General features: G+C 46.6%; 1 protein-coding gene across 5 annotated transcripts in view; it reads left to right on the forward strand.

Annotated features, from left to right (window-relative positions):
- Window positions 1-24,651, forward strand: part of JARID2 (jumonji and AT-rich interaction domain containing 2) — a 230,119-nt gene that overhangs the window by 168,711 nt on the left and 36,757 nt on the right. For all 5 annotated transcript variants that reach the window (XM_070361166.1, XM_070361167.1, XM_070361169.1 and 2 more), the window contains 2 exons: window positions 4,651-4,820; window positions 19,212-19,388. In XM_070361166.1, the coding sequence (XP_070217267.1) occupies window positions 4,651-4,820; window positions 19,212-19,388 (347 nt within the window). The remainder of the gene's footprint in view (window positions 1-4,650; window positions 4,821-19,211; window positions 19,389-24,651) is intronic.

Consider the following 24,651-nt stretch of genomic DNA (forward strand, 5'->3'; position numbering starts at 1 on the left):
ACACCCCAGATGGCCTTAAGCTCGACAGGGGTTCAGATAGCAAGCTCTGTGTTTTCTGAGCTTGCTGTCTGAATTGTTTAGTCCTTTATTTCACTTACCCACATTTATGCCATGAAGATGAGGAACAGCGATGATTTGATCCAAAACCACTTCTGTACCCTCACCCTCACTGCCCGTCAACTCTGGATTTTAACACACTGTAAATAAAAGATTACCCTCAACATGTTTATCTGTATATGCATGTATCTACACGTTTCTTCCTCAGTTGCTTTGGCTTGCTGGCAGGTTTGGTTTAGTTGGTTTCGTTGACCTTCCTGGCACGGAGGAGTTTTCTGTAAGGAAAATTCCTTCCTTGATGAGTTAATAAAATATCAACACAGAAGTGAGTCTTGCTCCACTTGACATGCCTGTGGTTTGTGTGGGGACAGACGCCCTCCATATTTTCTGCGTTCTGGCTCTTCATGCGTTATCAGTGGGCAGTAAGGACCATCCTGGCTAAACTTCAGCCTGAAAGCCTCTGGAGGTCCCATATTCTGCTGTTTTCTTCCCTGGGGCCCCAGGAACCCTGTTCTGTCTCCAGTCCCACCCTCTGGATAGCTCTGTACTCCCTTAGTTCAACCTATAATTATTTTTTTCTTTTTTGGGGGGGGCTGCACTGGTCTTCGCTGCTGTGTGCAGGCTTTCTCTAGTTGCAGCAAGTGGGGCCACCCTCTAGTTGGAGTACACAGGCTTCTCACTGTAGTTTCTCTTGTTCTGGAGCATGGGCTCTAGGCATGGAGGCTCTGGTTGGTAGTCACATGGGCCGGGTTGCCCCACGGCATGTGGAATCTTCCCAGACCAGGGATCGGACCCGTGTCCCCTGCACTGGCAGGACTCTCAACCACTGGGCCAGCAGGGACGGCCCAGCCTAAATTTTCATTTTAATGTGTTTTCACCTTAGTAATGAAATGGAAGGTGTTCTCGGTCAAAATGTCCCCTGGTGGAGGGGTGAGTGGGTGCCACCTCGTGATCATGCCCAGCCGCTGAGTACCGGCCCTGCTGGAGCCCCACTGCCCTTGGTGGGGGTCTCATCCTGCCTGCCCTCTCCTGCACCCCAGCCTCCTCCTTTGCACAACACCTCCGGAGGCAGATAATGTCATTCTTTAGCACATCTGGACCTCCACAGCCCACTTTCTGTGCTGATTTTAGTAACATCCACTCATTTCCTTGTATCAGACATTCTGGAATGAATCACCTATCCTGCAAACGTGGCCACGTGGCTAAGAGTGCTTCCTCCTTGGTTGTCTTCTGAGTCGTGTCATTCAAACTCTCCTGTCCCGTGGAGCCCACAAAGCCAAGTCACACCTTTGTTAATCCCCCGGGACTCTGCACAAAGCCAGACCACAGCCCTGCCCTTCTGGGAAGCACGGATTCTTCTGGCCTCTTTAAACAAGACCTTGGTTTGTCTTGTTCTCCAGTTCCTGCTTTCATCTGGGTCTCACAAATGCTTAATCACTTGGGAGCTTGGCTTATTCCTCTGAGGGGTAATTTATTTTACTGCCGCTTTTTAATCTCTCATGCCCTTATTTTTCATAGCCTCCCTGAGAAAGTCATCAGGCAAAAAGTGCTTTTTATTTGAACAGCGGTCGGCGCATTTATCTTTGAGGTTCTGAAATTGTAGAATGTTCTGCTGTGTCCCGCTCTGTCATCTCTGTTTGCGTGTTTGTTTTTCATTCAGGCTGGGCCAGCGTCTCATAATAATGTCTGGTATTTGTCGTTGGTGACTTTTGAAAAAGCAATAAACACTGAACGTCCTGTTCACGTGCAGGCGGTATTTCTGTAAAGCCCCCTTAATCCGCCAAGTGTGAGCTGTGTCCATTTAAATGAAGATGTACACATCATAAAATGGCCAATTAAAACCCCTTTCAGCAGGAAAGCATGACGGGGGTTTTCTTTCACATGATGGGAAGGTTGGCAGAGAGGAGAAGCTTGTCGGAAGAGGAGGTGTAGTTGTCTTGGGCTCAGTCCTTCCCGGGGATGCCAGGACCTGGAGAGGGTGTGGCTTGCTGGACCACTGTCTGGTTTCCTATATCCTCTCCTTTCTCCAGAGTGACGCTGCTGAAGGCACAGGCTGTGTGCTGCCTGCTGCCAGGGAGTTGAATGTAGCAACTGAGTGAGCAGCGAGCACATTCAAGTGGTTGAACAGAGTGATGTCTGTCGAATAAATTTGAGCTTGTAGTTTATGTCTTTCATTTTTCCTCTATAGTAACTATCTTATAAAAATATCCATTTGTAAAAGACAGAAGGTCTAAAGTGAGGGAGAACCAAATGCAAATCGGATCCTCATCTCAGTTTGAGAAACACAGCTCTTCTCTGATTTTGAAGTGAACTCTAGACATAGTATCATTTTATTTATAAATACTGATATTTCCTTTTGTGTTTCTAAAAGACAGGGTTTCCCCATTTCTGCATAACTACAACAGTATACTGGGAACAACCCCACCCCCCCAACAGGCCCTTTATTCTGTCACATGTCCAATAAATGTATTCCCCACCCCCAACCTCCACTCCCAAAGAAACAGCTCTTAAGTCTCTGAATCAGTCACCCCTTGCCCCTATCTGATCCTTCTGGAAGGGCAGTCCCTTGGCTTGGTGACTTTCCCAGAACTCACTCCTGTTCACTCACCTTCTGGAGAGTCTGCTGCCCCCAAAATTTTCTTCTTTGTTCCCCATCACACAGGAGGACCAGGGGCATTGTTTTATTCCCTCAACAGTTTATAATGTTTGGAATTTCTGTTAAAGGCATTTAGCTTTTCATGAATACTGTGTTCTAATACTGTGTTCTGTAGCTGTTTCCCTCTGGTTATTCCTAGATTCTGAAGTGCTTTTGGTTAGCTGTGATGTTAGTAGATTTTAAAGGCAGAGGCTTGTTGCCCAGTTAGTAAGCAGCGGTCCTATCTTCCTTTTGATCAAATGTCACTTCGTGTTGGGAAGATGACCTATTCAGGGGTGTTTTTAGTGTGTTGTAAGAGAGGCAAGGGTTGATTCTGGGCGGGACAGGGGAGGTTAAGTTTAAAGGACATAATTTTTACATAGCAGAAAATGTGTGTGTATGTGGCTTTGTTGAATACTAGAGTGCTAACTTAAAATATTAGGGCATTTTGCACATCAACAGTTGAAGATACTCTGCTTACTATTTTATATAAGTCCAGCAATTGTAAGTTGTGTGTGCTTTACAATTATAAACACATGTTGTAGTCAGAGCAGCCTTGAGTTGGGGTGGCTTTATCAGTCCCGCACAGTGGGTGATTCCAGTTTGGGATTTGAGCAGATTTCCTTAAAGCCCAGTGCCATGGGCTGCTTTGGGTTCTTGTTGTTTTCCCCTGCTCTCAAAGACTATTTCTTGAGCATCTTTATGAGTAGGGCCAGAGGGGTGGTTTAAAGCAGGACACATACAGGTTCACACCGTCGAAGGTGCTTACTTTCCATTAAGCGTTGAGATCTTGAAAATTCAAGGAAAAGCTAATAGGCAATTTATGATAAAGGTCAAACCAGTTATACAGAGGGTAAAAGTACTCAGGTAGAGAAAGGAAAATTAACTTTAGGGAAGAAGTAAAGAAACCTTTGCAAGGTTCACTAGGATTCAAATTAATAGATTGTCTGGCATGTAAGGGGCTAACAGTGGCGCTAATTATCAGAGAACCCACCTGTCACTGCAAGAGAATAAGAGGTGTGGGTTCAGTCCCCTGGAGGAGGGCATGGCAACGCACTCCAGTATTCTTGCCTGGAGAATCCCATGGACTGAGGAGCCTAGTGGGCTACAGTCCATAGGATCACAAAGAATCAGACATGACTGAAGCGACTTAGCAACACACATGCATGCTGACTCATAAACTTGTGTAAACGAACAAGGTCGAAGCTATGATTTGTAGACACCAAGTTGATGAATTAGGGAGTTGATGTCTATGTAGGATGGTAATAGGGAAGAGGCCTGAAGGTAGGTCAAAGCCAGTGTTTTGAATCCTTCAGGATTTTAGGGTTTCTGTGCAGGCAGAAGGCAACCCATGATTTGGCCATGAATGATGGGTTTTGAATAGAATAGGAAAGTAGATCCGCCTGCATGTAATTAAAGCATATATAGGGAATTTATGTGGCTGGATTGGAGTCACAAGAGCCTAGAGGTTGGGGTGTAAGACCAGGTCAGTGACAGACCAAGGTGGGCGGAGTGTCCTTATGCAGTATGAAGGGCGTCGTGCATGCGTTTGTGACGGTATCCTGTGAGCTCACACTGCTAAGTACATGTGGCAGGTGGTATACAGAAAGCACCAAAGCCGTTAATCCCATATCATCTAATACGGCTGCTGGTTTTGAAATACCCAGGCACACACGTGGTTTGCACAGGCATGTGCTTGTGTACACACATACACACAGGATCATGGTGTATATTGTCAGTTTAGAAAACACAGCCTTTTAAGCAAATTTATTGCCCTTTAAAGCAGGCTTGTGGTTTATGAGAGTGTGAGAGATATACAGAACCTTAATTAGAAACAAAGAATTTGCTTGAAACAAAGGGTCTTTCTTCCCTTTTGTGTCATGATTTTATTGCTGCACGTAGATCTGTATCTTCTGATCTCTGGTTAATTTCTTTTTAATTTTCTCTTGCTCTTCCAGGCCCAGGCTGCAAGCACAAAGGAAGTTTGCTCAATCCCAGCCGAATAGTCCCAGCACAACTCCAGTCAAGATAGTGGAGCCTTTGCTACCCCCTCCAGCTACTCAGATTTCTGACCTCTCTAAAAGGAAGCCTAAGACAGAAGATTTTCTTACCTTTCTCTGCCTTCGAGGTAAGACTCTGTTGCCAGTTTGAGGGGGGCAGCCTGGTTGAAAAGAAGAAGGGACAAGGCCACCGCAAGGCCACCCCTGGGTGTTGGCATTGACTTTGGTCTCTGTGCTGCACACCTGCGATTCCCCAGCCTGGTTGATGTGTGAAATGAGGGGTCCCGCCAAGAAGGTGCTCGAGTCTTCTTCTCTTTTCCTCTGGTTCTTTGCTGTTGTTGTTGTCGTTATTGTATTTATTCATTTGGCTCCACTGGGCCTTACTTGTAGCATATGGGATCTCCTTTCCTGATCAGGGGTTGAAGCCAGGCCCCCCGCATTGGGAGTGTGGGGTCTTAGCCACTGGACCACCAGGGAAGTCCCCCTCTTACTCTTGAATCGCCTTTTTTTGGCTTCTTAGCATGCACTGTCATACTGTATGGGTTCACATTTTTATAATTGATTCTCCCTGACATCCATTGAGTACCTCTGTCACCCCACCATCACACACATGCTTTTGCTAACTCAGCTTTCTGGTTTGTAGTTTTTATTATTATTATTGGTGGGCTGGTTGTGGATGGGTGTGAAGTCCCTTTTCCTTTTGTGTCATGAGGTCTGGGAATAAGCCATGCTATGGTGGGAGGGCTTACTACCCCCCACCCCCCGCCCCGCCCCACACACACACTACTTGGGGAGAAACAGCAGTGAAACCTTCTAGGTGTAGGTAAGAGTGGAAATACATACAAATGGGACCGATGGACAAGAGAGCACGGTGAGGATGCTGTTTTGTAATGAAGGATGAGTTTGGGTTTACACGGCCTCATTTGGGAACGTGTTTACTCCAGGAACGAAGAGAGGAGAACACAGGATGGGAAAGGAGGTATCTCCATTTCGGGCAAGAGTATCATAGGAGGGAATTCTCTCTTAATCCTGCTGGGGGTGGTCTGTCAGCCTGTCCTTTGATGGTGCTCAGGTTGGTCACTGATTGAGGGGGAGTCTCTCAGGCTTTTCCACTGTAAGTGGACCCTTGGCAGCCTTTGCAACTTACATGTATTTCATTGGGAGACTCTTTGAAACTCTCTATTTCATTTCTTATCAGACTTGATATGCTCATTTTTTGGTGTCTGTGTGGACTCGTTTCCTGTTTTGTTGAGAAGGTTGTAATCTGTTACTCTCCTTTATTTTGACGTTTGGTTGTCCCAGATCCCATCAGTGAAGCCCCTGCAAGCTGGCATCTCAGAGGGCCCCAGGCTCATCTCACATATCCCCTCCCTCAGGCCTGCATGGGCCATTTCTCCAAGGAGCCCTGTTTACTTTAAGGGACATCTTCTCTTCTGAAGTTGGGATCTGGGCCTGAGGTGTGCTCACAGCTGTGGGAGGGAAATGCATTGTTTGTGTTTGTGTATGTGGGCTTCCCTGGTGGCTCAGCTGGTGAGGAATCCACCTGCAATGTGGGAGACCCCGGTTCAATTCCTGGGTTGGGAAGATCTGCTGGAGATGGGATAGGCTACCCCCTCCAGTATTCTTGGGCTTCCCTTGTGGCTCAGCTGGTAAAGAATCCACCTGCAGTGTGGGAGACCTGGGTTGGGAAGATCCCCTGGAGGAGGGCCTGGCAACCCACTCCAGTATTCTGGCCTGGAGAATCCCCATGGACAGAGGAGCCTGACGGGCTGCAGTCCATGGGGTTGCAAAAAGTTGGACACGACTGAGTGACTAAGTACTCAACGCATGTGTGCAAGGGCGTGTGTGTGCACATGTACACACATGCTCATTAAGTATATATATTTGTGTCTCTAGACCTGTTAAAATCCGTGAGTGAGCACCATACCTCTGGTTTTAGTTTAGAACCAAAGGGTTCACTCTGGTTTTCTTTTTCCGTATTAAACTTGGAGAAAGCTGGCTCCTGTTATATCTACAGATTACTTACCCATTTTTTTCCAGAGTGCCCCATGCCCATCTCTGCCGCCACCCTTCCCATGGAGCCCTCCTGATTGCACTTTGCTCCGACCCCATGAGTGTGCTGCCCCATGTGTGAACACGTCTTCACCCTGTTGGGGCTCTCTCAACCCAGACTGGCTTCTCTGGTTGTTCTTCACCCCCACCCCACCCCACCCTCTCACACCCAGTTAGCTTTGGGACTGAATTGTTGGCCAAGGGAAGATAAAGGGCTGAGGTTTTTGTTTGACATTACAGGCCATTGATGGTCCTGGAGACTCTGAGGACATACAGGAGGAGGGTAATCGTGTTCCGGTGTGGACCACTCGGCCCTCACGAAGGGGAGGTGGGGTGGCGGGGCCTCCTGCCAGCATCTCCCTTGGGTTTGACGTGGCTGCTTGTGGACGGAGCCTGGTGATCCTGAGTGTTGAAAGTGGAGATGGAAAGGATGGTGTGAAAACCCAGCAGGAAAGAGGTGCAGGATTGGCTGTGAAGGGGGAAAGGAAGAGGAGAGGCGAGGGTGACGGGCAGGTGGTCAGGCTGCTGTGGGGTGGCGTCATTGGTGATGGAGGAAAACATCACATCTAGAGTCTTTGACATTGACATTGACAAACTCTAGACATAGGAGTATCATGTCTTTGCATATATAAAGTTTACTTCTTTGACTTGTCAGATGGAACAGATGTTTCAGGAAGTGAAACCTAAGACGTTTTTTAAAATAATTTTGGAAAAATGCTCTGAGGCTGGAAAATTATTCCTACATTGATGAGCCAGACAATAAAACAGGTTTTGTTGTTCGTTTTTAGTTGAAACACAATAAGGTTCTGACGCAGTGTTGTACTCTCTTACTCTTCGTCCTGAACTTTTTAGATTTAAGGTATTTTATTTTAAAAACACACTTGTGATGTCAAGTGTGTTTTATCTGATATGGCTTTCCTTAAAACCTCAAACGGTAGGTGATACACTGAGATACATGTTCCTGGAAATGTGATGCGTGCGGTGGTATTAGACAGCGTATTTTAATACAGAATTGTTTGAACCAATTAAAACTTGTATTTTGAAGTATACAAGGGTTAAATAGACGGTGTCTGTTGTAGTGGCACTTTAAAAATTTTATTTCAGTTTTAAATGCAAAATCAAGTGTTAGGAAGATCAGTGGAAAAGAGGGAGAAAAAGGCCAAAAATCAAAAAATCAAAATACCCTTCTCTCCAGTCTCCTGGAGACAAGCACTGTTTACCACCTCCTCAGTGAAAATACTGCTGAGCCTTCTATGTGTTTATAAGTCCCACACCCCAAATGGAATTGCATTTTATTTTGGCAGTCTGGTTTCCTGTTTCAGTATCACATAAATACCCATTCCATCGTGTGGGTGTCCCATCATTTATCTGATTCTCGATTTACATGTAGATGTATTTCTCACTTTTAGATATCGACTGCTGGTGACACTTATCCTCATCAGGAATCTTTACAGACAAAGTTGATGGTTGAGAATTTGATTACCATTTCTTTATACCTGCAGTCTAATTCTGCTACTGCTTCTCTGGCTGAAGTTCCAAGCCAGACAGAGCTTGTCTGGGCCCCAGACTTCATGTTCAGCCTCAAGAACCAAACCGCTCCATCACCCGTGGGTGGAAGCAAGCACAGATCCAGTAAAGGAGGCAGCCCTGATAAGCTCAGTAATGATAGGAGAGAAAGCCCAGCTGCAAAAATCATGCCGGAACCAGAAACCTGGAAACGATGTTTGTTGCCAAGGATTGCACATCATCCTTTTCTCTGGTCTTCAATTATTATCCAGAACAGCCTCAGTGCTGATTTGAAACATGGAAGAGAATGGATCTTGGGATGGAGAGAAAGCTGGTTCATGGAGTTCTTTAAGTCTCGGTGTTTATTACCCATCAGTGACCCCCAGCAAACCCAAGACCCCCCTTCTCCCCACAACTTCATTGTAAACTGGGGTGAGGAAAAAACTGTGCCATTAATAATTCTGAGAAGTGTGTGTACATGTCAACACAGCAGCCAGTTGTTCAGAGATAAGCTTTAGAGATTAAAAAAAAAAATCTGTCTAAAGGCAGGTAGGGACCTTTCGAAAAGCTGAGTTTGGTAGGACTCTCTTTTTTACTGCTTAACGTGGTGACCTGAAACTTCCAAAGGATAAGCAAGCTTGATGGTGCAAGCAGCCGATGTGCTTGCTTGCTGTGTCTTTATCTTTAAATGGCTGCTTTGGAGAGGGTCTGCATGGGTCCTGCCAGAGGCATAATTAGCCTCTTTCTTGGGGTGTAGATCTGCAGAGAAGGGGGGATGTGCCGTCGCTGCGTTTTTTGTCACCCGTTGTTCTTAATGAGCCCCGTCATCTTCTCTTTCTTCTGACTATGACTGTTTGCAGATTTGGAAGACAAGCAGTGGAGCAGTGGCAGGCTAGATGAGTCTCTTATTTATATTTTCCTCTTTGGGGGACAGTGCAAATAAAGGGGATTCCCAAGGAGGATCCCTGAAAATACACACCTACATGCTCGCTTCTTCTGACCCTGGGTGTCACAGGCCAGCCTCACAGGGAGGAGTTAGTAGGGAAGACCCCCACCCCACCCCCCACTGTCAGCCCTGGTGAAGCAATCCTTTCTGTTTGGGGACTACTTGCCTTTTGTTTCCCAGGTCCTAGAGAATCTTCAGCGGTCACTTGTCATTCAATTGCTAATTAACTTGGCCTCTATTGAACTGTTTTCAGTGCCAGAAACTAGAAAACAGAGATCACAACAGGAGAGTGGCCTGACAGGTGCAGTGCACTGGCCCCGCATGCAGGTGCCAGAGTGGCGTGCTGGGGGAGGGCACAGGTGGAGCCGGAGGGAAGGGCGCCCTGCACAGGCCCTGGTGGGGAGCTGGCTTTACAGACAGAAAAAGGTCTGCAGAAGCCCCTTCCAAGGCTGGGCGGTGACTTCGTGGCTTGGAGAGCTGACCCCTCGTTAAAGCAGGGAGTCTGATGTGTTAGGTGCTGTGGGCCCAGGCTGGATAGTCACCATGGTTCTTTGGCTGAGGGGAAGACCTCACGGGTTTAGACCTTTGTTGAATAAGTTGATCATGGCAGCATTAAAAAAATGGATCCAGGCTACCAAAGCCTAAGCAGTGGGCTATTGTAGGAAGACAGGCAGGAGGCCGATGGATGCTAGTGGATCCTGGGCAGGTGACTTAAAGCTTTCAGCCTCGGTGTCCTCTTTTGTAAAATGGATGTGCAGTCAGCATGTGGTTGCTGTGGAGTTAGACTAAATTACGGGTGCGAAGCGGACCAGATGGGGCCTGTGGTACCATCCAGCCCCTTAGTATTTCCTGGTGAATTTAGGAGATGAACAGGGGAGGGGAACAGGTTCCTCCAAGTGACACGGATGAGGGACAGTTTAAAAGACCAGCCAAGGAGAATGCAGTACCAGAAGAGACAGGCCACCCATGGAACTTTCTCTAAAGACAGTCACCAGCTTTATCGGCAAGGCATGTGTATTTCGATAGAATACTGACTTTGGGTATTGAGGTCGATAAATTGTAAGTAGGGCAAATGAAAAAGCTTGGGGTGATTTAAAGGTCACAAAACGAAAGGGGATTAACCTGCTAGAAAGCAATTAAATAACCCTCCGATTGCGAGGAGCACCATGGCTCTGATAATGAACTTCCTTGAGCGAAATGGGAGTGCTTTACGGTACTGAAGTCTTTGGGGAGGAGGGCCCTCTGTCACAGTGGTACACAGCTCTTTTCTGGACGAATCCTTTTTGGGAGGTGTTGCATCTTAATTTTTTGGGAGGGGTAACAAAGTGATGTTCTCGCTACCCTGAGGATTCCAGTGGCCGTCCTCACGTTTCTTCACACTAAACCAGCCTTATGTTCCTCATATGCTTGGTTTTCCAACAGAGTCTGTACACTTGGCTGAGTTGTGCTGAGCAAGCAGTTTATTTGCCAGAAGAGTTTATCAGGCTCATTATGAAGAAATATGAAACCATCGGCTCCTGAAGCGCCCAGGAGGGGAGGGATGGGGCCCCTCTAATTGCTCTGTGACCTCGATCGGTCGTTCAGACTCCAAGACGTTTTGCTCAGAGGGTTGGCCGTGCTCCAGGCCAGCTGGCCCCTGACCAGGCTCTGCCCTCCCTGGAGATGAAGCCAGTCCTTGCTCCCGCCTGTGGCTGCCGGCACCGAGTCAGTGTGCTTCTCAGATTGTCTCCGGCCTCTTCCCTACTTTCTGCTGATTGCCTCAGTATTTCTCATCCTTTCTGAAATCCCATTTAGAGAAAGAAGGTCGATGGGGGCAGAAATCTGGAAGTAAGGTTAGTCCTGTTTTGTTTGTGGCGCACCTGGCCGACAGCTGACAGCGCTGAAGTGGCCAGTGTCCACGTCCTAGAGGCACGGTGCCCCTTGCCCTGTATTTATGTCTCTATTAAGGTCCGTGGGCGCTTTCCCTGTGGAGAGAGCACACTTGGGATGGGCTCTGTGTGGCCGCAGTGAAGTGAATTTCTGACTTGTTTCCTGTTGCATACGTGATGGGTGGAAGTGACATAGGTTGAGCCCACTGCGCTCTCCATGTGGTGTGACCTGTGCGTTGTGTTCATTTGCGGCAGGGAGATCCGGATGTGTGCTTGTTCATGTGTGTTTCAAGCCATGGGTGTAGATGACAGCGGGGGAAGATAGGAAGCCGCTTGTTCAGCTGCTAATTAAAGGCGCTTTCTCCCGTCTCTGTGCTCGGCTGGGTCAGGTCTCCCTGTGAACTGTCAGGAGGGAAGGTGGTTTTCGTTGCTGAGACCCTCGTGTCAGGGCTCTTGCAAAGAGAACATGTGCCCCGCTCTGGTGGTGGTGGTGGCGGCTCAGTCGTGTCCGACCCTTGCGACTCCGTGGACTGAGTACCCCACCAGGCTCCTCTGTCCATGGGATTTCCCAAGCTCTGCTCTGCTGGAGGCATTGCCTAATCGTGGGGTCAGGCAGCCACACCTGGGAACTCGTAACTGCAGAGGAGGCTTCTGAGAGGACAGTCACATTGCCACTTCCTCGCTGTTCTTCCTGAAAAAAGGCTCCCAAGGGCTGAAGCTTTCCAGCCCTCACAGGCGTTGCTCTGCCACTTGTTCCCAAATTCCAGACTAACTACTGAGTTCGTTTTGTGTCTCCGTCCTCTTTCTGGGCCCCACCCCATCCTCTCCCAGTGGCCAGTCTGCAGACTCTCCCATTTAGGAAAGCAGGTAGGAAGTAAATCACCTTTGCCCTCATCTGTGGAAGGGGCAGCCTGCTTTCATAGTTGTGAGTTGTTTTGTTCCTGAGCTGTGTGTCACCCTAAAAATGGCACTGCCACGTGGGTGTCGAGAGTGCTTTGTCCTGTGTTACCTCACAGCCTTCGGGGTCATCACAGTTGTTACATCTGAAGATACTAAGCCCATTGTACAGGCAAGTAAACTTGAGTCTCCCGACAAGAGGGTACATGACTGCCAAGCTGGCACGTCATCCTGGACTTTCAGACTCCATGTAGTCCAATGACTGGCGCCCTTGGTTTTGATATGTGTGTAATAAAAGGAAGACCAGTTTCAGTAGAGGCCCCATTACCCAGCCTTCTTGTACCATAAGGAGCTAGGGCCTCCCTTTGCGTTTGGACTTCGGCTGGAGGGCTCTTCCCCGAGTCCTGCTGCTTGGTGGCGCCAGAAATGAAGTAGGGTGAATGTTTGATCGTAATATTAATTACCTTTAACCTTTAATATTAATATGAAGTAGGGTGAAACTTTGATCGTAATGTTAATTACCTTTTCTTTTTAGGGCACATGATATTAAATTTATACTGATATAATAGAGAAAAGTCATTTAAATCATGAAAGTAAATCACTCTAAAGAAAATAGCAGATGGATTTAGTACCCGATCTTAAGAGTTACATGGGAACGGGCAGGGCTTGGGAAGCCCTGGTGGAAATTCTTATTCCCTGGTAAATTGTAAAGGCTGACGTGGAAGAGGCAGACCATCAGGCTGTGCGTCACAGTTGTCCTGGTCTCCCGGGGCACTTGGATGAGGTGTGTGGGTGTACAGGGCGGGTGTGGGTCACAGGTGCTTGGCTCAGTGCTGGGTACGTAGATGGTGGGATTAACGGGCCAAGGTCGCACCCACTTTCTCTGGTAACTGTTCGGTTTCAAAGGATGGAGCTCTCCTCTCCTGGAACTCAGAAAATCAGTGAATAACTATCTCCCTGCCCCCGGCCCAGACCCGACCTGTTCCCTTTGAAGTTTGGTTTTTTAATATGATAATGGGCTTCCTAGGTGGCATTAGTGATAGAGAACATCCCTGGGTCGGGAAGATCCCCTGGAATAGGAAATGGCAAACGGCTTCTGTGTTCTTGCCTGGAGAATTCCATGGAAACGGGAGCCTGGTGGGCTGCGGTCCATGGGGTTGCAAAAAGCTGGACCCGACTGAGCGTCTGAGCACGTGGTAATAGGGCCCGATTGCTTCCATTCTCTGTGTGTTTCCTGAAGATCCATCACAAACATGCCAAATCCGGGGCACAGCCTGGAGTGTGTGAGCTCAAGCTACAGAATTTGACTCCCCAGCTAAATGACAGCGGGCGGGGAATCCCTTTAGGGTCTTTTCCAAAATCTAGCAGAACGAGCTATGTTTAGCTTGTTAAGATAAAGAACTGGTCGGGGGAGGGAAGATAATGAGAAAGAGGGCTTGTGTGTACATGATTCACAGAGAAGAATCCAATTTTACAGAAACCGCAGCCCAAATTAGAGAAAGCAAGCTTTTGGATTAAAATGATTTCTGTTGTGGTTGTAACATACCACAGTTTGATTTTTGTCCAGATGAAAACATTTGGTTTTCACTTCAGTAAATATTGTGGAGACATTGCCAACTAATTCTGAAAAGTAATGAAATACGGCTTTGGCAAAGCACAGATGCGTTCTGCACTCCCGATTCCACCGACTGATCCAAGTTCAGATTTTTTTTTTTACGTTTGCTAATGCGCTTGAATAATCAGGAGAGAAAAATCTGCCTGTGATTTTAATAGAAAACTGTAAGTACACGTGTATACCCCCTGCCCCCCGTTCCCTATGCCATCCATGCTGCTGGTGCGACCCCATAGATGGCAGCCCACCAGGCTCCCCTGTCCCTGGGATTCTCCAGGCAAGAACACTGGAGTGCGTTACCATTTCCTTCTCCAGTGCATGAAAGTGAAAAGTGAAAGTGAAGTCGTTCAGTCGTGTCCGACTCTTAGTGACCCCATGGACTGCAGCCCACCAGGCTCCTCCATCTATGGGATTTTCCAGGCAAGAGTACTGGAGTGGGGTGCCATTGCCTTCTCTGATGCCATCCATAACCCTCATAACACATTAAAAGCACTCACCTTTCATTGATGACTGCTTTAAAACTACAGAGTTTGTAGAGGAGATGTGCTTAGTCGCTCAGTCATGTCCGACTCTTTGCGAGTCCTGTGGACTGTAGCCCTCCAGGCTCTTCTGTCCATGGGATTCTCCAGGCAAGAACATTGGAGTGGGTTGCCAAGCCCTCCTCCAGGGGGTCTTCCTAACCCAGGGATCTAATGCAGGTCTCCTGCGCTGCAGGTGGATTCTTTACCTTCTTCTGAGCCACCAGGGAAGCCCATGGAGGAGATAGATGGAGTTATTCTGTGTGATGAGGTAACCTCTCTGACTTGTTGATTAACCTCACAAGAGGGGCTGGTACCTGCGGAGGGGAGGGAGCCCACCCCAGGACCCAGGTAGGGGCCGCTCAGCCCTTTCTCAGACCCCTTGTTTTTACCGTAGTGGTCTGCCATGGGAGGAGATGATTTCTCTTCTGGAGGAAGCTTTTCCTTGTTGTATTTCCCATCTCTCCCATCCTATTTTCATCTCTGTAGATCCATGCCCCATTTTCCTGAATGCTAGGCCCACAATGAGGTTTTCAAAAGTTTACTTCACCTGATGTTTGGAGGCAAAAAGTTTCCCTAATAAATTTTCTAGAGAGGAAGTTTGCTTCTTAAGTGTGAGAATCCATGAGTTGCAGACCATTTTTAATCAAAAATTCTAAAAACACGCAGTCTTCTGTTTTCAGATGCTAAATGTTAACTTTCCATGCACACAGCTTCAACTGGATTAGCAAATGGACCCATTCACCCATTTTATAAGGAGGAAGGGGGTGATTTTACCAGTGATAAATAATCCAGACTATTGGCTGTTTGCAAGGCTTCAAAATACCCTTTCCTTCATCTGTATACAGATTCCTCCTCCTCTAAGCTTTTTTGTAAATTAGCTAATCGAGCTTGTATCTTGGCTAAGAAGAGAGAAATGCTCTCTGTGAATGTCCGATAGTTTGGTTTCTCAGATGCTTTTGGCTCTCTTATGTATTTGAGGTTCTTCTGCAGTTATTTTCTAGGTATTTAGCCGTCTGTGTTTCCCTATCACCTTGGTTATGCCATGTGAGATGATCTTCCTGGTTTTGTGTCAATGAGAGAGAAAGAAAAGCTGTTTTTGCTGCTTTTTCCTGGTTGCTGTGGTTCCCCCTGATCTGGAATGTTGGCTTGACCCTCTCCATCACTTCTAAGTGGACATGTCAGCGGGTCTTAGAGGGATTACCAGTAGCTGTGTGGTGACCGAGGTTTGGAATATTCATTGTTGTTGGATTTAGTCTTTTCTGCATGCTTTAACTTGTTAACAAGGTTAACAAGAGGTACAGGTATGCAGGTACCCAGAAAAATTCTGAAGGTATGTTCCTTCTGGGGGAGAAGCTATAGTTGATGGGGCCACTCCTGAGATTGGCAGTGGCTTTTTAAATGAAACGTGGAAGGTGGTAAGGCTCTACCCAGGCCATGATGCAGAGGGGAGAATTGGCACAGGCTTATTATTTGAGCCAAGGGCATCCTGACTCTGTTAGCTCTGACCTTTCTGCCCAAGGCTGCTTCTTATCAAGCACTAGTCTTTTTCCTCCACTGATCCCTTCTCCTTTCATCACAAGAGTCTCCATTCCTCTTCTTATTTGAGCATCTGTATTGTCTTTTATTTTGTTGATGCTTTGTCTTTAGGTCCAACCAGCAAGTCATTTAGGAGGGAACCCACATTACTTTTTAGGGTGAAAGCAATCGCTTTTATCCCCTGTGCCCCCATACTTGTGTCTTTTCCACCTCTTGACTGCAGAGCCAGTCCCATCAGAAAAATCTTATATTATTGTAAGTTTTGCTTTAAGAGTGACTCCCGCAGGGAGCACGCTCCCTACCCCTTCGCTGGTGTTCTGCTTCCTACTGCACATTTCCCTATAGAACACGCATCAGGTTACATCACTGTGTATACTTGGCTGAGAAGCTGCTTAAAGAAATGGATTCATAAGTTTGGTTGCTTTTTTCTTTTGTTAAAATTACCCTGTTTGCTTTCTGTAGGATATTAATGAAACTTGGGTTCTGAACTGAGCTCCTCAACATTTCCTCCGTTTTAGTTCTTTGGCATAAATTTAGTGCTCACCCCTTTCTCAGAGTTTTGAACATAAGGAATGTGATGCTTCATGTATTGGGTTTGAGTTTCAAAAAATCCTCAACAGACTCTGTAGGTGGCAGTTACTTCTTAATTTCTCATGTGGTTCGTGTGGATTTTGCCCAGAATTGGGCAGACTTGCTTTGCTCCCAAATGGCTTCAGTTGCAGAGTTTATTGCCTTCTCTCCTGATCCTGATGGGATGGAGCAAGGCAAGGGGGTACTGGCTGACCTCCTGAAATTCCATCCTGCAATCCTGCTTCCCTCCAGTGGAGGGCAGAGTGAGCTGTGGAAGTGACTGCAGGGTCTACACACACACCTGCTCTGCGTGGTCCTGTATAGTCCGCTTTCTGATTTCAGCCGCGCTGGTCAGCGCATCCGACACAGTGTGCAGGGAGGCTTTACTGTAAGAGAAATTAGGTGTGGCTATTTTGATCTTGAAGGAACTTGAAGAAATGTGTTTAACCTCGTTCTTCTTTTACTGAAGAGGAAAATTTAATGGCTGAGTCTGTCACTGGCAAGTGCTGGGTCCCCAGCTCTGTCTGACAGCATGTAATGTGTTACTTGATGTCATGTCACATGCTAGAATGAGTTGGAGTTTATGGGAAATTTCCTTTCCTTTCTTTCTTTATAATTTTTTTTTAACTCAGAACCGCTTTTTGAGCGCTGAAATAAGGTTTCCTGGTTTTTTCCTTAAACGCCTAGATTTAGGGGACTTCCCTGTTGGCCCAGAGGCTTAAGACCTCACCTGCCAGTGCAGGGGGTGTGGGTTTATCCCTGGGTGAGCAGCTGAGATCCCACATGCCTCATGGCCAAAACCAAACGTAAAACACAAGCAGTTGTGTAATAAATTCAATAAAGATTTTTTTTTTTTTTAAGGTTAGATTTAGGAAATGACCTATCGATGTAGGTACATTTGGCCTTGGAGGTACTTTGTGTGTCTCTGTGAATGATATGTTCCGACTGGAAACTTTTAAGTACAAAGCTGGGAAGGATGGTGTCACTTCTTTTTCTATTCAGTCTTGTACTAGTTGTTTTAAAACCACTTGGTACAAGGGTAAATATATTGTTCTAGTAGGAAAAAGGCCAGATATTTCCTCCTCTTTTCTTTTTTTTAAAAAGCTTCATCTTCTAACTTCTGCTTGATCAGATGGTTTTCCCCAAAGCCTCTGACAGACCTTCCTTCTGTTGAGAACCTGCTTCTAATTGGAAATGATCAAAGGGGAGAAAACAAAGGAAATGGCTTTGGTCAGAGTGTCTCCAGTTATGTTACACAGAGTGTTTGTCACACACATCCCTTTGGAGTTTCGTTTCCATTCAGTGCTATGACCCATATAACTTGCGGGCTGGGGTGTTTGAGTATCAGTAGGTCATGCTGACAACAAGTGGAAGGTGCTGTCTTTGTCTTTGCGTTTCCGGGAGCTGGGCAGTCGTGGTTTGCCGCTTCAGTGCTCTGAGGCTGCTCATTCACGTCCATTTCCTTGTTAGAACAGGTAGCCCTGATGCTGGAATGATTAAATTAGCCATTGTGGTTGAAGTTTGAGATCCAGTTTGGGAAGGAGAGCACATTCAGTTACTTGAATCTTGACGGATACTCCTGAAGTGTTAGCTCATTCACAGGACACTGGCAAGAGAAGAAATGAACTTAACATTTATTCTTCTGTTACTTGATGGCAGCTCTTCTCTGGATACTTAATGGGAAAGAAAATGAAAGTTACTGCCAGAAATTAACTCAAGGGTTTCAAAAATTGATCAATTAATCAATTAACAATTAACTGACTAATTGATTATTAAAAAAAAAAATTAACAGCCTTTGGTCCCAAACAGTATACCAGTGAATTGACCGATCTCCTTCTGAAAATTCATGATTTAATAAAGAAGAACGGTATTGTGCGTCTTTGTAATATTGAGCTTGCTTTCTGGTGTTACTGTTCTGTCTTAGGTTCAGAAGCAAAAACGTTTGGCGATGAGGAGGTTAAGGTGTAAAAGGAGTAAGGGATTGGGTTCTATGAAGAGGTTTTTTTGATTTTTAAATTTATTTAAGCCAGTCTTCTAGTTAGTGTTATGCAAGAATTTATTTTAATAATTTTACATGCTATTAACCTGATCATAATATCAAAGTAGCTTCCAAATATATTGTGATTTTGGAATCCATACCTGTCACTCACCCCCTATGAATATGAGACAGATTCCTTTTATAAGGAAATGTCATATTTTGTTTTTATCACTTGTCTCTCTCTCTCTTTTTTTTTTTTTTCATTTTACATTCATTTGCTTAAGTTCATACTTTTTAAGTTTAGACGATGTAACCCAGAATAGTCTCATGTCCTTGACACTGTGGGTAGGGTTTTTTGTTGTGTTTTTTTTTTTTTTTTTTTGCTCAATTCAGTCTTTGGTGTTTTCCCCACTCCCTTCTCAAGAATAGTCAAATGAGATTTGAAAATTTTTGATTTGTTATGTTTGGTGAATGGCATCGTCCCTCCTCCCTGCTGGGCATTTTGCCTGAAATCTGTTAAAGGGACACAGATAGAGTTCTATTTCCTGGAGGATGTTTGAAAAATAAAAATGGCAGTAGAGATGAATTGCTTTGTTTTATCTGCTCAGTCATGAGGATTTAAGTTTGTAATTTAGTACATGGGTCCACTTGGGCTTCCCTGATGGCTCAGTTGGTAAAGAATCCACCTGCAATGCAGGAACCCCAGTTCGATTCCTGGGTTGGGGAGATCCACTGGAGAAGGGATAGGCTACCCACTCCAGTATTCTTGGGCTTCCCTGGTGGCTCAGCTGGTAACGAATCCACCTGCAATGCGGGAAACCTGGGTTTGATCCCTGGGTTGGTAAGATCCTCTGGAGAAGGGAAAGGCTACCCAATCCAGTATTCTGGCCTGGAGAATTCCACGGACTGTACAGTCCATGAGGTTACAAAGAGTCAGACCCCACTGAGTGACCTTCACTTTCCACTTGAAGTGGGCTCTGGAAGGGGTGGAGACTCAGGCCCGTGTTTATGCCCCTCCTTTTGACCCCGCCAGGTTCTCCTGCGCTGCCCAACAGCATGGTGTATTTCGGAAGCTCTCAGGACGAGGAGGATGTTGAGGAGGAAGATGATGAGACAGAAGACGTCAAAGCAGCCACCAACAATGCTTCATCTTCATGCCAGTCAACCCCCAGGAAAGGAAAAACCCACAAGCATGTTCACAACGGACATGGTAGGTCCACTGTTGAATTTGGATTTAACAGATAAAATCCAGAGCTTTGAGTGAAGGGTGGAGTAGATCATATGTTGAGAAGATGATGGAGGTGGCAGAGTTGGGTTAGTGATATTTTGCATACTTCTTCAAGTACCAGGCACTTAACGGAGAGATTGGTGGTATAAAATGGTCCAAACAGTTGTGTTCGAGGTAAATAGATTGTTGGATACATATTCTTAAGTTTGTGAAGGTAATGGTAGATTCCATAAGATCACAGATGTAGGGGTTGGAGGCAGAAGATACCGCATCTGAACAGGCGTGGTCGAGATGAGTGCATGAAGATGCTGTTGTCGTTCACTTACTGTTGTGATTCCAGCAGTTATCCAGCTTGTGAAATCAGGGGCATGCATGTGTAGTAGAAACTAGACTCGTTTTCTTCCCCCTGTCTGTTAACATTCCAGGGGCAGGACACGTAGCCCCAAAAAACAAGAAGGAAAGATCGACTGTGAGAAAGAGAAAAGTATAAATGAGTTGACCATGGAAAGTGCTCAGTGGTTTTTCAACAGGGAGCTGACTTAATCAGAGTTATATTCTGAAAAGATTAAGCTGGCATCAGTTAAGAGGATTTCATAAAGGGAAATGATTTCAAGAAGAGGAAACACATTGAAAGGCTATAATTGTAGGCAATTACCTGGCTCAAGGTAACAAGGGACTAAAAGGTGGCAGTACAGATGGGAGGATGCAAGTACAAAAACGTGGAGGCAGATACAGAAATACTGCAGGGGTGGGGTTGAGAGAACTGATGAGTAACTGGATTAGTGTCGGGTGTGGCGGGGGTGGGAAAGGAAATGAGAAGAAAGATCACTGATGGCAGCAGCAGTGACGACTGCTTTCTGTGAGCTCTTACCCAGGTTCTCTGGGACTCACAGAGACCCTAGAACGTAGAGCACCCACATCTACAAACGATAGAAAATTGGTGTTGCCGGTAAGTCACTGAGGCAGAGGAAAGTTCACCTCATTCTTTTCCTTCACGGCTGAGCACTCATAGTCTTTCTGGACTCGTGGACCTGTAAGACCAGCATCACTTGGATGTGATGGGAGTCTGGCCACCTGCACTGTTGTTGGCATTTCTGCCTTGACAGTTGAATGATTTTTCATTTGTCCTGCTTCTTGTTTTGGGCTGTGTTTAGGTGGCATAGAGAGATGAGGGATGTGACTTAAAGACCTTAGAGTTTGTTTAGCAGATGAGGTTAGTAATCTCAGTGTAGAAGAAGTGAAGTCGCTCAGTCGTGTCTGACTGTTGGCGGCCCGGGGACTATAGCCCATCAGGCTCCTCCATCCGTGGGATTCTGCAGGCAAGAGTACTGGAGTGGGTTGCCATTTCCTTCTCCAGGGGATCTTCCTGACCCAGGGATCAAACCCAGGTCTCCCGCATTGTAGGCAGACACTTTACTGTCTGAGCCACCAGGGAAGCTCGGTATTTCTCAGCCTCCTTACCTGTAACGAAGGCACTCAATGAAGTGTTTGTATAGCCTCTGTTCGCTAGCTGTGTGTAGACATGTTCATGTAAAGGGGTGGCTTCTCTAACTAGTGGGTGGTCTCAGAAATCTCCTTTGTGAGAGACCAGAGAGCTGTTATTGTGAATGACAATAGAAATAATAGATTTTAGGGTGTGTTCATCTACATTATCTTTTGATCCCATCTACTTTCTCTCCAGCAAAGTCACTGGGAGGTGGTCAGGGCAGGAGGCGTTTCTTGCTTTATAGTTGAAGAAAGGGAGAGCTGATGTCTTGTATCCATGACTAAAAGTGGCCGACTGCAGCTCAGAGTCACAGTTTTTGCAATGCCCCTGCCCCAGAGGCCGCCATCCCCTGTAAGGGTGCGCGTGTGGACAGCTGCGCTCCGTGGCGGCTCCGGTCTGTGGTGCTGGTGGAACTGCGCTCCTGTCCGCTTGACAGCGGCGAAGAGCCAGTGCCTGGAGCCCCCGGCTCTGTGTGGGGCTCCACTTGTGCTGCTGCTGCGTGGCGCTCATGACTCTGGAGGGTTTATGTCTTAAAAATCCCAGAGGATGTCGGTGCTGGCTTTTTGTGAGGCCAGTGGAAGGGGGGGGGCTGAAGCCAGCTCAGAAGTACACAGGCTATTAGGAAAGCTCCTCCAGTTTCACATGACTCAGAGGAAGTTGTTTCATTTTTTTTAAATGAGAAGTCCGCTTTGGAGAAAGCCAATTTCAGCCTCAGGTGCAGTATTTTAGAAACATGGTGAGCTTTCAATACCTATTTAGCTGAGCTTATCTACCTACCCTGTTCTACATCCTCTGTGACATGAGGAAGGCCCAGGACAAGGACACGAACTGCCAACATCAGATTATTAAAGATGACTTAGTGAGGCTGGGGAGCAGGTCCCCAGCAGGAAGGTGTAAGGAGATTCCTCAAAATACTGTCTTTACCACCAGAGAAAGGAGTTATTGATAGTACAGGGCCATGGCCCCAAAGTGATGAAACTAGAATGCAGTCATCTTGGAAAACTGAACATTCAGCTCTGGAATACTGTTCCTTTCACAGCCATTTCTTGATAATTGAAATTATACTGTAACACCAAATTACATAATGCACACATTTGTTCCCCCCACCCCCACCTTTATCCTTTCCCATAAGGTCTTTATCAGCATCAAACAGTCGTCATGAGCTTCATTTCCTGACCTTTTTAAGGCTTAATTAGCTGTGTGGTAGGCATTTAATTTCTCTGATTATTAATTTCTTCTTGTGTGAAACAAGCAAGGTAGCCTAGATGGGCGTTCATTTGTTCCTTCCTTCACTTATTTTTGTTGTTCAGTTGGTCAGTCTTGTCCAACTCTTTGTGTCCCCATGAACTGCAGCACACCAGGTTTCCCTGTCCTTCACCATCTCCCGGAGCTTGCTCAAACGCGTGTCCTCATTTATATCCTAGAATAAAGAAATAATTATGGCTGGTGTCTCATGTACAGGCATCATTACCCTTGACATTTGTTATGGTGGATGTTGGGCATTGCTGTCTGTTCAAGGGAAGTGGCTTTTCCAAGAAGATCCAGTTAGCTGGGTGAAGATCCCTAAAATTTTGTTTTTTCTCCTCTGAGACAGTAGTACGTTTTTCAGATTAAAAATGTTTATATCCCACCCTGTTTCCATCGGTTTTCCATTCTCATCCATTCTTTGTCTTGCTCTTGTGACCCATGGGAAACTTGGTGCAGGGTTGTGTCTACTAGAGTGTGAGTTACAGTGTGTCAGCAGTGAACCCCAGGACTGCAGTGCTTTTCACAAGCAGTCAGGACCAGACCCCCGAGAACTCTGTTTCCATGATTAATACATACAGATTCCCATAGCAGTTTAAGCTTGTCTTTCCTGCTTTGTGGTTTTGTTTTGTTTTTTTAATTGAGACTCTTTCTTTAGTAACTATTGAGCAGAATTATTTGAAATTCCTTGTAATGGGATTTAATTATGGGTACCCATCAGTTGCAAAAGTGAAGTTTAAATGTGACATGAGACTACAGAATGACACAAATATTCCTAAAGAGGTTTCCAGGTGGGAGTACAGGTGGTGTTTACCTGATCTGTTGGTGTGGCCACGGCCCGGCCATCTATAAAGAGAGCAGTGGGACGCTAGGTGATGTGTATGAGGCCGCGGTTCAGGCTTACCCAGGACCAGTGCCAGCCCACTTGATTCTTCTGTCTGGGGTTCAGAGGAGGCCTCCTTCAAATTCAGAAAAACGGACTTTTCCAGTTCAGGTTTTGAGAGCACCTTCAGAGCCCCAATTGACTAGGCGTGTAAGGCACTAGGGCCTGACCACCTTTCAGGGAGCAGCAGGCTGGTGTCAGTTGCTGGGCCTTAGGCCGGACCACGTGGACTTGTCCGGCTGCAGGGTGGAGAGAGCCCTCGGTGCGGTGCCTCTGCAGGAGGCTGTGGTGCTCTTGTCCGGCTTCCTGCGCTCTCCCACCCCTCAGCCCCCGCTCCCTGACTGGAGGGTGCTTGGGGGGCATGAGCAAAGAGTCATTCTCGAGGTGAAAGTTGGTTCTCTGAGTGCATGGAAAGAGAAGATGGGGTGCAGCCTGTGAACGAGAGGAGGGTGTCCCTTTTCCCTGCCCTTCCTTTTTGATCGATTCATTGATAACTTGGCTTAAGTTAACGCCCTCATTTTCCCAAAAGAAAAATCTACAAGACCGAGCGTCTCAATTTCCTTTTGATTTGTGACTCAGGTGAAGAATGTGCAAGTGTTAGAGCAGATTTTCTAAACAGGAAGACCTGGGTGAGGCCGTCATCACTGGGCAGTCGGGCAGGTGCTCGGGATTGTGGACTTCTTGGCACAGGAGAGTAGGTGCTGTCTCGTTCTCCGTGACACTGGGTTTCTCTTGTCTGGTGGTGCTTCCTGCTGCTTTGTGAGCTGGAGATGTGAGGTTTGTTGGGAGATCTGGCATCTATATTCTCCTCCCAGGAGCGGAAGTAAATGCACAGAAGATGTGGGGAACACTTTATCATGGGGGCAGCTTTGGCCCCAAACCCTGATCTGCCTGCAGATCCAGAAAAACGGTTGTATTTAGGCTGTGCTGGTTTGAAGGGAAGAGAACCTAACCAAGCTGCCAACAGTGTTCTGCTTTATCTCTTTTCTCCCCTGAACTTGAACCTGCATGGGCAGGAGCAGGGCTCCTGGAAGCTGATACAGGAGAGAAGGCACACCCCTCTCCCCGCCTCCCCTCCCGCTCCATGTCTAACTGGCCAGGCTGGGGCAGACCCAGATCCCTGGGGGTCTGACCCCTGACCGCAGCAGTCCCCTGCAAGAGCCTGGTGTCCCCAGCACGTGTTTAGTTGTGCAGACGTTCCAGAGGACCCTGATGTTCTCATTTATAATCCACTGGGCATCCTACTGGAAACGGATGTGGTTTATTAAAATACGTGGTCTGAAGTGACACGGACAGCATCACGTGTGCTCGTAGCCTCGGCTCCGCGAACTTGAGGGTCACAATAGCAGTGCCTCCAGCAACTTCTATCTTGAGGACTCTTTTTTTCAGTTTCCAAAATACCCCTCCATCTACAGAGCCTGAGATGCTCCTCACAGGAAAGCACGTAGGTAATCTCCGTATTTGGCCCCAAACACGCGATCAGAACGTGCCTCTGAGTATTTGTGTCGCAAGTTGATAATTTGAAGTGACTCAGTGTTTGAGACGTTCTTGTCATTGGTAATTGTTCTTTGTCAGAATAAGTGAGGTAGGGTAGGGGAATTAATACGTTTGTCTAGAAAGAGTCTGGCTTT

This window comes from Bos mutus, chromosome 23, assembly GCF_027580195.1.
Source record: "Bos mutus isolate GX-2022 chromosome 23, NWIPB_WYAK_1.1, whole genome shotgun sequence".
NCBI classification, from domain to species: domain Eukaryota; kingdom Metazoa; phylum Chordata; class Mammalia; order Artiodactyla; family Bovidae; genus Bos; species Bos mutus.